Raw genomic sequence first — 16,076 nt, 5'->3', positions numbered from 1 at the left:
TGTCTTTTCTCGTGGTACTGGTGGATAATGATGTTGTTTAAATTGGTGTACCATCAGAAGAGGAGGAGAAAAAATGTATATGAAGATAGCAATGAGGAATTTGTGTTAAATAAGAAAACAAAACTGGGATTTTTTGGATGAGGGAAAAATAAGGGGCCGCATACAAAGCTATGGAGTTATATGTTCAGGAAGTCAAGGAAGGCAAACCTGACTTGGCATTGCTCTTATTTACACTGCTAGTTCCTGTCTTTCCAAAATAATTCTCATTTCTGTGATACCCATGTATGCTGGCATAAGGTGTTCCCTGAAAAGTGGGCTGATGTTGTGAAAGCCAAATGAAGGGTGTCACATTTGTGAAAGGAAACTAGCAGGAGTCTGAGGTGCATGTTTTACAAGGTTGATCTCTTGACATTGAAGGTCGCTGCTCAGTTTTATCAAGGCTTGGCTGTGTTGGAAAGGTGGATGGATGGGACCTGTTCTGGTCAGGACTGTTCCGCATGGACAGAGGGAACTGTAGCCATTCCCTGAGCTTTTATAAAGAAAGTTGAAGCGTACTTACACTGCACCAAAAAATGTGTGTTCCTATGACCTAGACAGCTTTTCTGTGCCAACGTGTTCATTTAAGCTCCGTCAATTTGTATCCCACAATGTAAGAAAGATGCTAAGGACTCAATCCAGCATTTTCTGTGATAGAGAATGTTGATTTGCATCACTTTCCTTCTTTTTTTCCTTCTTTTTTGAAAGTGAGTGTTACAGTTTGAAAGTGAGTGTTACGGGAATTGTCTGCTTCCATCCTGGCAGACTCTGTTCTTCTATAAGTGTAGTATTTGTGCTCTTATCAAAGGGAGTTTTCTTCACTGGGCTGTTTGCTGCTGGTGGCTTGAGGAGAATCACAGAATCATTTGAGTTGGAAGGGACCTTTAAAGGTTATCCAGCCCAACTCACTTGCTTGGAGCAGGAACACCTACAGCTCAGTCAGGTTGCTCAGAGCCCTGTCTAGCCTGACCTTGAATGTCTTCAGGGGCAGGGCAGTTATCACTCATCTGGACAAAATCATTGAGAATTGTTGCTATTATTTACAATCTCTTAAGAGGATTGAGAAGGGAAGGCAGAGCTTCGTCTTCCCCATGCTTCTTGTTGAGTAGAAAAATGGTCATCTAGATATCTCACAACTGCACAGAGAAAATATGGGATTTCTATAAATGTACAGTAGTTAAAAATTCTAACACCACAGGGAGGTGAGGGACCTTTCAAGCACAGTGAGTAGGATGGAGAATGCTTCCAGCTCACCTCATGCTCATATAAAGAGAAATTTTGTGTACTGCATGCATACTGGATTTTCCTTGAAATTCCTAAATTAGCTGGACTTGAAAATATTCTCAATGCAGCTGTATCTGCATTGTGAATCCAGCAAAGGCAGGGAGCTGTGAGCTGCAGGCTCCCTCTGGTGGCTGCCGAGCACAGCCCAAACCTTGCCTCTGGTGCACTCCTCTCTGTACTGTTTTGATAGCCTACGTTCATAATGCAGAACTAAATTATTACTATGTTTAAAATCCATACAGTAATACAGTTTGTGGTGCCTTCTCACAGTGCTAAAGATCATCTGTAATCAGACTTCATAGAACTAGAAGAGTTGAAATAGTGTGAAATGAGAGTTCTTTTCTAGTTAGTGTGGGTATAAAAGAGTATTTCCCATGGGACAGCTTTGATACCTGCAGGTGGGTACTGCCACTGACACCAGAGGGGATGCAGGAAGGTGCCATGATCAAGCCTCCAGAGCTGGTGAGACTGAGCTGTCTTGTGACAAATGGAAGGGATTAAATAAGGTTTAATTACTTAATTACAGGTGCTTTATTTACTGGAAAACATTTCTCTGAAGTTAAATACCATCATCTTTATGCCAAGGTCTTTGTGCTCTCATTCCAAGAACAGTCATACGAATCAAGCAGGACAGCTCACATGTGGTGCTGGGATGGCTAGGGGCAGCACTCACACGGGCAGTTCAGAAGCCCAGCTGAGGTTCAGCAGTGTGTATCACCTCAACCAGGCTTTATCCAATGCCTTTATCTTCCCGTGTGTGTGTGCCTTTCTTCAAGGCTGCAGCTCACACTACCTTGTGGTATTGATTCCCCACTAGAGCATTTTGTGCCATGTACTTGTTCAGATAAATCCCAAATAGCTGGCGCTGGGGAATATTAATGGCAAAAGGGAATAAGAGCTTGGGTTCATGAATGGCTGGTGTTATCTGTGGATTGTTTTACTTTTGGGCTGTTGGGGGCCTCCATGCAATAAGCCTGCTGTGTAGGCTGTGCTCCCCAAGCTGTGGCCCACCTCATGATGATCCAGGTGCCTGTTCAGTTTCATGCTCTGTGTGTGGGTGACTCAGTTTGCTGGAGCCAGCTTCCAGCAGCAGTGTGAGGCAGGTGGCACTGAGCAGCCAGGTGCCCTGTGTGTGTGTCATGCAGAGAGATGGTCCTGCCATCCCAAACACACAGACCCCTCTCTGCTATCTGAGCCCTCATGGCATCTTTAGTCTGTCAGCTTTAACATTAAACACTAGAGGGTGGTGTGTTACTGTCAGTACACTATTTTAAAACACCCACAGGCAAGATTTTTAATCCCTTGAATTTATGGTATGAGCAAATCTTTTAAAACAAGTGTAGACCTAGAGCAAAAACAGCATTTTGTGACTGTGAGCTTGTTTGGCAATGTTAGTGGTGCACAATGCTATTTTTGGTTTGGGGGGAGAAAAAAAAAAGGATTATCTTCTTCAGAAGCATCATTAGGTAGATAATACTTAGGATTGTTTACTCTCTGCCTGATGCCTTGATAACCACACTTACATGCACAAACGTAAATACGCAGAGGTACAGAAGAAGAGGCAATTGTACCAAGGTTTTGATATTTAACAAGGCAAATACTTAAAAGTTCACGCCATTGCTTATGCATCTACAATTTGGTTGTAGTGCAGCTGGTTTTCAGTACTTGAATGAAGTTATTTTTTTCTCTTTCAGGCACCACCTTCCATGGTCAACAATGAACAACGCCAACACGCCGAACACATATTCTTATCATTTAGAAAATCAAAATCACCATTTGCTGTTTGCAAACACATTTTGGGTAAGTTTTAATAAATCAAGCAGTTTTTGTAACTAGAACTACGTTCTGTAGCTGGGAATACAGACATCAGGTTTGATTTTGATGAAGGATATTTCTTGTTTGCATGGGTTCCTTTTGTTGTTCTTGTCTTCCCAGTTTTCATACTTCATATACTTGTTTCAGTACAAGTCATAGCGTTTCAGAGTGAGCATGTGAGCAGAGACCTGTTTCAGGTTCAGCTTGTCAACATCTGTACCCAAATATGGTACAGGAATAGGAGGCACCAATTAGTAGTTGCAAAGAGGCAAGGCCGCTTCTTTTGATGTTAGCGTTGCTCAAAGTCTACTTGAAACTACAACTTAAATGGCTGCAGGGCTGCCAAGACTGCCAGGACTGCTTTAAAGTCCTGTGGTGGAGCAAATGAAGCCCCTTACTGCCATTGCTTTTGTTTCTGGCACCTTTGTAGTCAGTTAAGGTGCATCTTCATTTGGTGAAGTTCCTAAACTGATTTAATAGATTCCTCTGATTAAACTGATTTAATAGATGCCTCTATTACACATTTATTGTAATGCTGGCTAATGTGTGAAATTTGCAGAACTGCCTGTACTGTGGTTGCTTGATGCTTCCCATTATATCAACATTGATACAATTTGTGCCCTTCTGTCAGATTTTGTACTGGTGCTGAACATAGCAATAGTTTATTTTGGATTGAACATTCAGTTGCTGTTAACAGCCCAGCTGTTTTAAAACAATCAGAGAAAAGTTTGTCTACCTGATGGAGGCAACAGAGTACTGATAAAAGTTTTTGTGGGATTATATGCAGTGAATGTAAAGGAGTAGATAGGTGCCACCCTTTTGTTTAAAAAAAAAAAAAAAAGTTAAAAAAAATCATAGATTTATATGGAAATTTGGTTAAGTTACAAGTATTTAAAAATAAATCTATTCTTACAGGCCCTATAGAGGCTTATTACAGTTTGGCAGCTAAATAATCTGAAAAGTCCAGGTGCAGTGAGCATCTATTCCTGCTCAGCACCACAGCACTGGTTAGGTTTGAGTGCTGGAGTGAGGTGGAAGGAAGTTTCAGGGGAAGCTGGATCTGAGACCTGATGATGAAAACTGAAATGTGTGGAAACACACCAAAAATGATTAAAAAACCAAAACACATACCAAAGAAACACTGAGTCAGAAAACAACTTCCCATTTCAAAGAGTTTGCTGTAATAAACTGAGAAATGTTGGAATAAAGTCCTAAAGGATTATTTTCCAACTTCATTTTACGATGCCTTAACAGTTGCTTCAAATTTTACTGGATTGGCCAAGCATAATTCATGAATAATGGAGATGTTGATATTACAGGCCATCTACTGTGCTGTCAAAATTATGCTGTAATACATAGGAAAGGAACCACACCCTGCCCTATAGCCTCTCCCAAGCAAAATATTGTTTTACAAATGAGTTTCTTAAGGTTTTAGAGCATTACAGTAGTACTTTGTCTGATCCTTAAGGCTGTAACCATACTTGTGTTTTGAATCAGAAAAATTTGGGATTTTTTTCTTCCTCACATTGGTTTTAAGTAATTTTAAGTAGGTAACAGAACATATGTAAGTAACTTTGTTTGCAGAACAGTTCAGTCCCTATTAAGAGATGTACTAATTAGAAGTAATGGAAATTCATGAAATACAGGTAGTGATCTTATCTGTGCTTAGGGATATATTGATGCATCTTGTCCTCAAAGAAGTACAGTGTAGCATTAATAATGACAAATGTTTTTCCTAGTTTTTCTTCTGAAGGGGATTGTTGAGGGGAATGTGAGCTTGTTCATAATACCTTTTGGATGCCTAGGAACCATACATCTTTAAACTGCTCATGTGCTGCCATTGTTGAGAAAACAGTGTTTCCAGGAGGGCCAGGCTTTTCCTTGCAGTTTTCTCCAATGGGCAGCTGAGACCTGGAACTGAAGGACTTTACCCCCAGACTTTTTGCTTTCTGAGTAAATGTTCATACAATGCAGACAGAAAGAATGGCTGATTGAAGGGATCTGAGCAGGTAAGGATGAGTAGAAACTAGAGCTGCTGGCTTTAAAAAAGAAACAGGAAGAAGTGGTCAAGGCAGGAATTGGAATGGAGGTTGACAGTGATAATAAGAATGTTGATGGCATTAATGAAAAGAAGAGTGTATGAGCCCTGCAGGGAAAGTGACAGAGATGCTGAGCATAAGGGAAAGGAGAACAGCCACCACCATGCAGTTTAGTTAGAAACCTGTAGTTGAACCCATGAAGCAGAAGGCTCTACGTTCTTCTGGTGTAAGCTTATAGCTGTTAAATGTACTGGCAAAGCTCGTCTTGTCTTTCTTTAGAAACTTCATGTAGAGAATGACGGTGCACTGACTGGTTATAAGTTTACACAGTGCTGGAGGTCTGTGCTGTTAATGATTGCAGTTGTGCATCTGTTGTACTTGATGCAAAGGAGAAATTCCATCCTCTTTTGTTTTTTTTTCTTTTCCAAGCATTTCCTTTTTGTATGTGCTTTGTGAGAAACCATAGTCTCAGAAGTTACAAAATGCCAAAATCAGAGTTACTGTGCAGGTTCATTTTTTTTTTGTGTGTTAGATGTGCACTCTGATCTTTCAGTTAAGTGGTTATGTAGTTTTCCAAATCGAGCTGAGTAGATTTAAAGGAGATTTATTTTTATTTTATCATGTTTAAATAATGGAGGGTTTAGGTTTGGAGCCTGATTAAATTACTTAAAAGCATTTTAGCAAATCGGATGCTATCTGGGATATAGAATTTACATAGAAAGGAATGTGTATTGCTAACTTGTGTGTATATAATCAGTGTAAGGAGGTTTTTAAAGCCCATCATCCCATGACCAAGGCTTTCTTCAGCAAATCCAGTTTTTTCTAGTCCTGGCACGTTGCCCACCAAACTCCACTTTTGGTTTTGGAATTTTAATTGATCTTTCATATTTTTTGTTTTTGCCATCCTATGTCTACGTTTTTTCTGAATGTTCTTTATATGCTTTGTATAGACTCTGAATGTTTTGAACTGGCTACTGAGATGGTAGGATCATAGGATGGCTTGGGTTGGAAGGGGCCTCAGATTCCAGTTCCCTTGCTGCAGGCAGGTTGCCAACCACTGGATCAAGTACTGGATCAGATTGCTTAGGGCCCCATTCAACCTGACCTTAAACACCTCCAGGGATGGGGCATCCTCAACCTCTCTGGGCAGCCTGTTCTAGCACCTCACCACCCTCTCTGTGGAAAAACTTCCCTAACATCTAATTTAAGTCTCCCTTCCTTTAGCTTAAAACCATTTCCCTATGTCCTATCACTATCTACTCATGTAAAAAGTTAATTTCTCTCATGTTTATAATCTCCCTGTAAGTTTTGGAAGACTGCTGTGAAGTCTTCCTGCAGCCTATTCTTCTCCACACTGAGCAAGCCCAGCTCCTTCAGCCTGTCTTCATAGGGGAGATGCTCCAGCCCTCTGATCATCCTTGTGGCTGTCCTCTGGACCCTCTTCAAAAGATCCACATCTTTCATGTCTTGGGGGACCCAGACTTGGATGCAGTACTGCAGCTGGGGTCTCAGAAGGGAGGGTGACAGTCACCTCCCTTGTATTGCTGGCCACTCCTCTTCTGATGGAACCCAGACTACCGATGGCCTTCAAGGCTGCAAGTCCACACTGCTGGCTCATGTTAAGGTTTTTCATCAACCAGGACTCCAAGTCCTTCTCAGCAGGGCTGCTGTCCAAGAGTTCTGTCAACAGTTTGTGTGCATACATACCTGGGATTGCCCTGACCCAAATGCAAGACCTTGCACTTTGCTTTGTTGAACCTCATTAGTCTGCCTTTCAAGTTTTTCAAGGTCCCTCTACATGGCTATTTCTGAATTAAAAATTTGAATAGTGAAGGATCAAAAAAATCATTGTAGCTTTCTATCATCACATAAATTACATTCAGCTTCTGGGGTTTGTCTTTAAATTATGCTTTGCAGCCTCTTAAAACAGTCACCTTTTTTGGTAACATCATGTTCTAGTTCCTTTAGCCTTTCTGTGTACAAAGCAATCCAAGTAATAAGGGTTAATGACTTCTACACTTGAGTAAGCAGTTATATTTTGACTACATCAAGATAAATGTGGAAGTTTGAATATAGGAAATCTTAAATACACCAGTATGCATAACTTTTGCTTTGGTAATAAAGCACGAATATACCCTTAAGGCTTAAGTGGGCTTGCTTTTTGTTGCCATTTATAAGGTACATGTAATTTATGCACTGTTAGTTCCAAATGCAAACTCTCTGGTAACAGAGGAGTCTTCATTTTGTCATTTCTGTCAATTTTTATCGAATTTTAATGTACTGTGACTAAATCTGTCACATGCATTTTAGTTTCTGCTACAGTTATATTAGCGTTGTCATTCTTGATCTTTAGCTCAGTCTCCTGGTGTAGTCAGCTTTAGTCTCTGACTTAAATAACATTGGACAATTTGATAACTGAGATATTGATATTTTTTTGGCATCTTTGAAATGTATATCTTTGTTTTCATCGTAACAATTTCATTTAATAATTATTTAATATTGAAGTGCATTGTTTTTGTTAGAAGTTGATGCAAGATAAATAGATATGTACCCTGACACTGAGATTACCTTTGTTTCTCCCCCACAGAAACTAGTAAAGTGGATTACGTTCTTTTTCAAGCTGCTACAGCGATAATGGAAGCAGTTGTAAGAGAATGGATTCTGTTGGAAAAAACTAGCATTGAATCGCTGCGAACATTCCTTCTAACCTATGTCTTACAAAGACCTAAGTAAGTACAGAAAAAGTGCTGCTAAACGTGTATGATTCAGCTTACAGTCTTGGTTTTCATTTTGATTTCAAGGGTATTAGGAGAAGATCATTAAATAGGAACTTTTGTTTCAGTTTCTTATTGCTTAGTTGAATTCTGTAGAGTTGTCAGTTTGTCTTTATGCATTCACACAGAAGTTTGACAAAGTGCATCTAAAATTGAATTGATCGTTGATTTCCAAAATCATTTGCAAATGCTGTTAATGTTGTTTACAGCCTTCAAAAGTATGTTCGGGAGCAGATTCTGCTAGCAGTAGCAGTGATAGTGAAACGGGGATCATTAGACAAATCAATTGACTGCAAAAGCATCTTTCATGAAGTCAGCCAGTTGATCAGCAGTGGTAATCCCACTGTGGTAAGTATTTCTGTCTTTTTTTTCAAAATCTAAGCAATCTGTATCAGCAACCAAAAACCTGCTCTTATCTGAAAATGAAAGATAGTAATTAGCTATCTAATTGGAAGGGAACAGGTTTCTCTGAATATATGCTTTACTTTGTTGGGAGCTTTTTTTTTGTTGTTTGATTTGTTATTGTTTCTATGGGTTTCTTTCACAAAACAACATGATCTAAAATGGATTTTGCATTTGCTGGCAGGCTTGCTGCACTCCCTGTCCTTCTTCCATCTGTGCAGCACTGCACCCTCCTGTGCTCAGCTGTCGCAATGGGCTGTGAGCGAGAGGCGTGGGCCTCTGTGCTCCCTGGGTAGGTGGAGAGAAAGGGGATCGAGGAAGGAAAATAGGGAATGGAAATAGAAAACTTATTCTAGATTTAATGTCATACTACTGGGGTGTTACCTTCCAGAGGGAGCTCAAAGTGGAAACAAGGTGTCCAATATCTATCTCTGCATTTAGTGAAATGCCATTTGCTATGCCAGGAGATAAGTTTAGAATAGGTCATAATAGAGGCATGAAGCTAGAGATTAAAGAGAGGTGATTTTCTTCATACCAAGTGCAAATCACAGATTACGTAGATCTGTGCTGAAATTTTTAACTGAAGTTTTTTCTTAGATGAGCCAAACCTTGAGGGACTGACTGGAGCGTTTGGAGCAGCAGTTGTACTGGATGCGAGCAGCAAGTTGTTTGTTTAACTCCAAAAATTTGATCAAAGTGTGTTAGAAGTAATGCAGCTCGTGTCCTGGTCCTAAAAATAGTGTGTTACCTCTGAGCACAAGTGATATCCCCCCCTGGGCATGGAAATTTTGGTTGCTTTTCTAAACCTTACTTTTACAGTTGCCTTAGTGAGTACAGTTCAGCTGTTTAGTTTTGTGTCATTTGGGATAGAAATGACTATTTGTTCAGAAGAACAATGCTTAGTTTGTGATTTTTTTTTTCCAGAGAATGTAGTTTTATTTCTAAAATGCAGTTACCACTGAGGTTTTCAAGAACTTTTTGCATGCCAGTGTGTGTTTATGTAGATTTTATTATCTTTCCAAAATATACAAGTAGAGAGCAAATAGCAAACTGTATATTCACAGAGGAGCCATCACTGAGTTAACTCTTTCCCAGCCCTGTTTGTGCAGTTGTGTTCTGTGCTTGCACTGGTTTGCAGGCATGCTACACTGAGCACACTGTGCAGATCATCAAGGCTGTAACTACGTTACCCGGTGCATCACTGAGCATTCTGCCTGGGGAAAGGGCAGCTCTTCACTGTCCTCCAAGTGCCACTTGCTGCTTGACACCAAGCTTCCCTTTATCCGCCCCTTTCACGAACAAAACTTTCTGTGTAATTATTCCGAATTATTTGTGCTCAAGTTTTAGGAGGAGTATGACAGTATCCAACCAGGATATTTTTCATCTCTTCCAGTATGCTAATACAGCAGCAGTTCTGTTATACCTTTGTGACTCCCAGTTCTGTGTCCATCCTCCTCCTCCCTTTCTGTGTCCTTCCCAGTCTTCTGCTCCTTCTTCTCTGACCTCTTGCCTGCTTTGTGTCACTCTCAGCCTGAGGCTCGCAAATAATGTGAGGTTAGCAGTAGCACATGGTGTTTAAAAAAGCTTAAAGCTTTCAAATATGGCTCTTAGCCATTGGTAGTGGCTTTCTACAGGTGTTGAGATTAAGTCAGGCTTATGGGTAATGGTGGAAGACTGGATGGGAAGCTATCGAAAAGGAGAACATGTTTTTTCACCACAGCACGGGAAATACTTTTTATCCTGTTCAGAAAAGGAACTCCTCTAGTCTAGGGAGCTGCTTTGGCAGGGGGTTGGACTTGGTGTTCTCTAGAGGTCCCTTCCAATCCCTACAATTCTGTGATAATTGACTTGGATCTATATATGAAGATGAAGTTATTTAATTTACAGAGTAGTTTGTAATTGAGAGTCCTTTTTAGAAATGCAGAGTACTTTTGCATAGCTGAAGGGTTGAGTTAGTTTGGTTGTCTTCATTCTTGTCAGAAGAACAGGACTCCTGGCAGCTAGGTGGCTGATTCCCAGGAGGAAGAACCAGTTTGCACATAAACACAATCAGATGGACTTTGTCTGCACCTGGATGTGAATTCTTCCAGGATATGGGTAGATGGACACAGAAAGGGTCCAACTACTGCAGACCTGATGGAGAATAAGGGAAGAAGCATTTGAAGCTGTTTTTAGGTTCTCTGATATGTATAGTAAGATATATTCTAATCGTACAGCTTCATATCTAAAAGCCTGAGGCCTAATTTTTGCTTTATAATGTGCAAGGCATATCAAGACTTGCTGAAAGAACTCCAGGGATCCTGTTAGCTGCTTCTCTTACTTTTTTTTTTTGGTCTGCTTCCTGATATTCTCACTCAAACTAGAGAAGAGATTCAGATGCTTCAAATGTGATGTGGATCTCATCTGAGCAATTGGGGGAAATATGAATAAACAGAACTCTTGATATTCATCTTCAGTGAAATTTAAGGCTTTCACTTTAGGGCTGAAAAGTTACTTTGCCTAGAAAAAACAAACAAGACTCTTGAGAGATATTACTATGGCCCTCTGGTATTTGAAGGAGACCTACAGGAAAGATGGGGATGGACTCCTATCAGGGAGTATAGTGACAGGACAAGGAGCAAGTTGTAAATAGACTTAGATTAGATATCTAAGGAAGAAACTCTTCACTGTGAGAGTGGTGAGGCACTGACACAGCTGCCCAGAGAAGCTGTGGGTGCCACATCCCTGGAGGTATTCGAGGCCAGGTTGGATGGGACCCTGCACAGCCTGATTTGGTGAGTGGCAGCCCTGCCCACTGCAGGGGATTGGATGTGCATTAAGGTCACTTCTAACCCAGACCGTTCTATGATTTTATGAAACTGATGGTAATAATGCTCAAATAGATAACTAATTGTGTTTGCTTTGTATTTACGGCCCTAATTTCTATTTTTAAGAGGAGTTTTTACTCTTGGATCCCTGTGTAACAGTTGCTGTCTTACGTGGTGGGGTAAAAATTGGAGAGGCTGTCTTGACTTCTATGTTTTGACAATTTTGACAAAACCTTGTATATTATTCCTATTCACATATACAGACCTCCTCTGCCCTCAGCTAAATCTCCTGTTCCAATAAAGTTACTACCTTTTCCTGTAAACCTTCCTACCCTTGAGACATACTGAATTTTAAAATCCAGATGGTAAGTGAGAATGTTTAAGCTGCTTCCTTTTTTTCTGAGAAGTGGCCTATAAAGGCCTAAGCTAGTGTGTTATAAATGGTTTGGGGAATCTTAGACATTCAGGAACTACTCCAAATGCAAAGTTAACACTAAAAGAACATTAAAAATGTGGGGTTTTTTTCCAGTGCTTGTATTAACCAGACTGCTTTTTAAAGGTCTCCAGTTCCTCTTTTGAAAGAGAGTCTACTTTAGCAGATATGTAATACAGCAGTACTCCAGCTTGATTCCTTAATAATTTTAATATTACAAATTAATAGCTCCCAATATTATCTTCTACAATACAGCTAGAGTTTCAGTGGGCTGTAAAGCGAGAAGACAAAATCCAGAGGAGGGATGTGTGTGTCCCCTGCTCTGTGTATGGTGCCCAAGGCAGTTGCCTCAGTTTGATCATCTCATGGGATGTGGAGGCCTTTGCATGTAGGCACACGGGAAAGGAAGAAATTGTACTTTTTCATGTGTTACACTTATTTCTTTTATTACTGTGGTGATGTACAAATAAATGGATATCAGAAGGGCATCTTTAAAAAGTGTATTGACTCTTGCTTTTTGGTATTTATTCCTTCTCAGGGGTGTACTACCTTTCCAAAAACAGAACATTTAGTAGTAGATTGTCTGCCTACATAGGAACAACCAGACTTAGCCTTCTTAACTCTTTGGTTTCTTTTTCTAAGAAAATCTGCCCTGGAGCACAGCCATGTAACACCGGTCATTTGGCATATCTTGACAGTAGGGTGAGCACAGGGCGCTGGGGCCGGGTGTGAGTACCGGGAAAAGTTGAGGGAGCAAAGGACCCCTGCCTGCCAAAGAGCACTTGCCAAGAGTATGACCTGCCAAAATTAAATATACATCATCCTCTAGTTCTACTGCTGGGTAATACTAATGGCAAACTGCATGGATAGTCTTAACTCTTTGGTGTTTTGAATTTAATGGAAGGTCTTGGTTTGTTCATATAGCAACTATAGGAATGAAGATTCAGCTGGTGCTGCTCAGACAAGAACCTGAAGGAAATATGTTACTTCTAGATAAATGGTTTGCAGATCTTCACTTTGCTTGATGAGCCTACTTTTTTTTTTTCCCCTCCTGATTTCTGCTTCACAATATCTCCTGTCCCCAGAGAAACAACAACAACAAAAAAGCACATTTTGCACCCTTAACTCCACTGAGCTTAGCCTGGACCTCTTCAGCTATCTGTAGAGGCTGCTGCTTTCCTTTTCCCTTTGGCCAAAGTCTGCATACTTCACATGCCACAAGATCGTCTTCCTGTGGCCCCTGGTAACTGGTTTCCTCTTTCTCATCTCAGTCTCAGGGGGTTTACTTGCACGGTTACTCTGGTTCACTCCAGGGAGCTGTTTCACCCTTCCTGCTGCTGTAGATGTGGTGTGTTAACTGAGCATCACTCATCTGTCATTGCAGGTGGTGGCGAAGTGGGGAGGAAAGGGGTGCTCTGCTCAGCCAGTTCCTTACTGCTGACAGCACAAATCTGCAGCTGTGGGTCCTATTCCTATCATCCTGTCCCCGCTCTACAGCTTTTTTCCACCAGTTGGCTCATTTGGGCAGGATAAAATAGATGAAATCCAGTTGGTTCTTCCTGGTACTTGCTTTTATTTCTTCAGAATATAAATATATACACTCTAGTATATAATATAAGTAATATATATATTTATTACTTTTTAAAATGTCAATTATTATTATTACTATTATTTGCTATTCTTTCTTTTTTTATTGATTTTTGGGGGCAGCTACTACTTCAGCACCTGGTGAATTTTCTGTTGTTGTTTTCCCATTGCAGTCCTACTTACAAGTTGAAAAGCCTGCGTAGCCCTGGTTACTGTGTGTGTGTACATAATGCTGTTTCTTTTAGACCTGTCACTGTCAACTGTTACCTTTCCATTGGGAGTTGCATCTTATGTTTTGGGGATTTACATTCTCTGAAAATATTAGGGAATACAGCTATGCTTATACAGGGAAATTAGGAAGGAAGTCTGTTACCTCCTTTATTAAAGAAGGCTTTCTTTAAACAATTGATAAAAGTGATTTTGACATATGTTCACCAGAGAATTTTATCACCTATGAGCACCACAATGAACTCTGCCTCTTCTTCCTGCTTTTACACAGGTTAAAACTAGCTGCTTTAGGAATGCTATTAAATGCTTCTTGGCACTTCCCTTTTGTTTCAGTAACAGTTTGTTTTAAGAATGGAGACGAAAGTCCTGTAAATAATATGTTCAGTCTGGCGACAAGTTAATGTAACAGGGTTGATATTTAGACTTTTAAAAATTCTTTTTCTGTGGGTATAAGTGGTATTGCAGAGTACGTGTGTGTGTATTGCCTGATATTTCAGGTTTTTTGACATAGAAATGAACAATCAAATGAAATCCGTGACATACTAGCTGATTCTTTGCTCAGAATTTCAGAACAGAAGAAACATTTTTAGTAGTGTAGTTTGTTCTGCTTTGTCACTTGACTTTTCTGCCTTGGAGCTGGTGTACCACATGTCCATTTTTTCCTAAGCCGCATTTGAACTCTTCTTCCTTTCAGATGCTTTGTAACCTAACTACTCTCCAATGAAGCAGTTCACTTATTCCATGGGCAATCCAGGCACAAGTGTGAAATCCCTTCAAACGTTATGGCTTTAACTTTTGTTGTAGGGGACATTCCATCTGAAGGAATAAGTTCCATCTTCCTACAGCATCTGAGTTCTATGAATTATGCATAAAAGATTATTGTTCAAATGGTGTGTGGCCTTTCTGTAGCGTCTGTGTTTTATGAGAGTAGTTTAAAAAGAAAATCACTAAAACGATGTCACTACTGGGTGTCTGATTGCCAAGTTAATCTCTTATCTCAAGGCCCATTGATCTTCTGTTTGAGCAGCTGAGAGTCTATTTTATGTATAGCGATCTTTCATAAAGTTTATTTCTGGTAATAAAGCTAACTGGGGTGAGTGCCAAGCTATTCTCAGAGGCTCTCAACAAGAGAGGTATTTTATTTTGTTAGATGGGGTTATTGTTTGGGTATGTACTTGTGGCAGAACTAGTGAAATTGCTAGCAAGTGAGTCAAGCTAGGTTTAGAGGTGTACTCTTACTAGAATGAAGTTAATGGCCTTACTGGGCAACAGACATTCAGATCTGACTTTAAATGTGATGCCCAGCATCATGTGCATTTTCCACTGATTACTGTGTGGTATTATTATATTGATCGTCATCTGTTCCATGGCATGACAGAAAGCACATGTGAAGTATTAATTAAAAAAATGTTTTTAGTTTATTCAAATGTATTATGTTAGAGTAATTTCATATCACAGTGCATACAACTATTTAGTATTTACATGAGATAATGTTGCTTTTCAGATTCTTTAAGTATTTCTTCTAATACCATAGACCATATTTGAGTCAAAAGGCGTTGTGTCTTCCCACCAAACAATGCATGTAAATACAAAAACTGTATTTCAAAATTTTACTTAGTAACCTGTAGTGGAATTAATCTTCATAAAGTAAAGTTCTATGGAACTAGAAATTGTTTTCACAAAATTTTAGTGAAGTAGACTTTAAGATTTGTTGCAGAAGTTCTGAAGTATGTTTCTGTGCTTTCAGGAGAGTTTAATAAATGGCAGGACACATATTCTTTTAATTAGTTTGTCTTTCAGTATTCTTACAAAAATTGCAGTCTTGCTGCTATGCACAGCAGTCAGTATTAATTCATATCATCTTACAGCAGTTTTATGGGAGTTTTCTGTGGTTTTCTGTGCACATGCTATGAAATTGCCCAGACAGGCTGCAGATGTGGGGCAGCTCCTCTTCTTTACCCTCAAACTGAACTCTTCCTGGAGGTTCACACCTGCCTACAGGAAAAGCAGCATCCAGCAATCTGCTCTACCTGCTGCTGCCATAGAGCTTAAATTTTGGGTGGAAATGTTTCATTTGGTCTATTGCTGCCTTGGTGGCTTGTCTGCTGGGGCACACTTCCACATCACCAGAGAGGAAAATGGCGGGCACAGATAGCAACAGAAGGGCTTGTGGGGCCTATGGAGACTTTGGGATGAGGGCACTCCAGGAATAAAAGTCCGAAGGTGAAGGGGTTGACAGAAGGCTGGTAATGCAGGATTTTGGTCAAGGAGGGAGGGAGGATGGAGGGATGCAGCGTTTGGTGTTTGCTATAAGCTGGGCTGCTGGAGGGTATGAAGAGCACAGATCTCCAGTAATGTGGTAAACAGGAGGAAGACTGACTTTTTACACAGGGAGGTAGTGGAAGGACAAGGGGGAATGGCTTTGAACTGAAAGCAAGGAGATTTAAGTTAGACATTAGGAGGAAATTCTTCACTCAGAGGGCAGTGAGGTGTGGGTGCCCCATCCCTGAAGGTACTCAAGGCCAGGTGGAATGGGGCCCTGGGCAGCCTCAGCTGGTGGGGGGGCACCCCTGAGCACAGTGGGACCTGGGTCTGGGTGGGCTTTAAGCTCCTTTCCAACACAAACCATTCTATGATAATAATCTGATGCTTTTCTTCCCTGTGCTGAGTT

General features: G+C 40.4%; 1 protein-coding gene across 1 annotated transcript in view; it reads left to right on the top strand.

Moving 5' to 3' along the window:
- The window catches only part of XPO4 (exportin 4), a 66,286-nt gene that overhangs the window by 14,119 nt on the left and 36,091 nt on the right, over positions 1–16,076 (top strand). The window contains exons 2-4 of the mRNA XM_065730095.1: positions 3,015–3,120; positions 7,762–7,903; positions 8,158–8,296. Coding sequence (XP_065586167.1) covers positions 3,015–3,120; positions 7,762–7,903; positions 8,158–8,296 — 387 coding nt within the window. The remainder of the gene's footprint in view (positions 1–3,014; positions 3,121–7,761; positions 7,904–8,157; positions 8,297–16,076) is intronic.

Source organism: Cyrtonyx montezumae, unplaced genomic scaffold (genome assembly GCF_038088225.1).
Source record: "Cyrtonyx montezumae isolate F1298 unplaced genomic scaffold, pur_monq_1.0 scaffold_12, whole genome shotgun sequence".
NCBI classification, from domain to species: Eukaryota; Metazoa; Chordata; class Aves; order Galliformes; family Odontophoridae; genus Cyrtonyx; species Cyrtonyx montezumae.
This window is presented reverse-complemented; position numbering and strand designations above follow the sequence as displayed.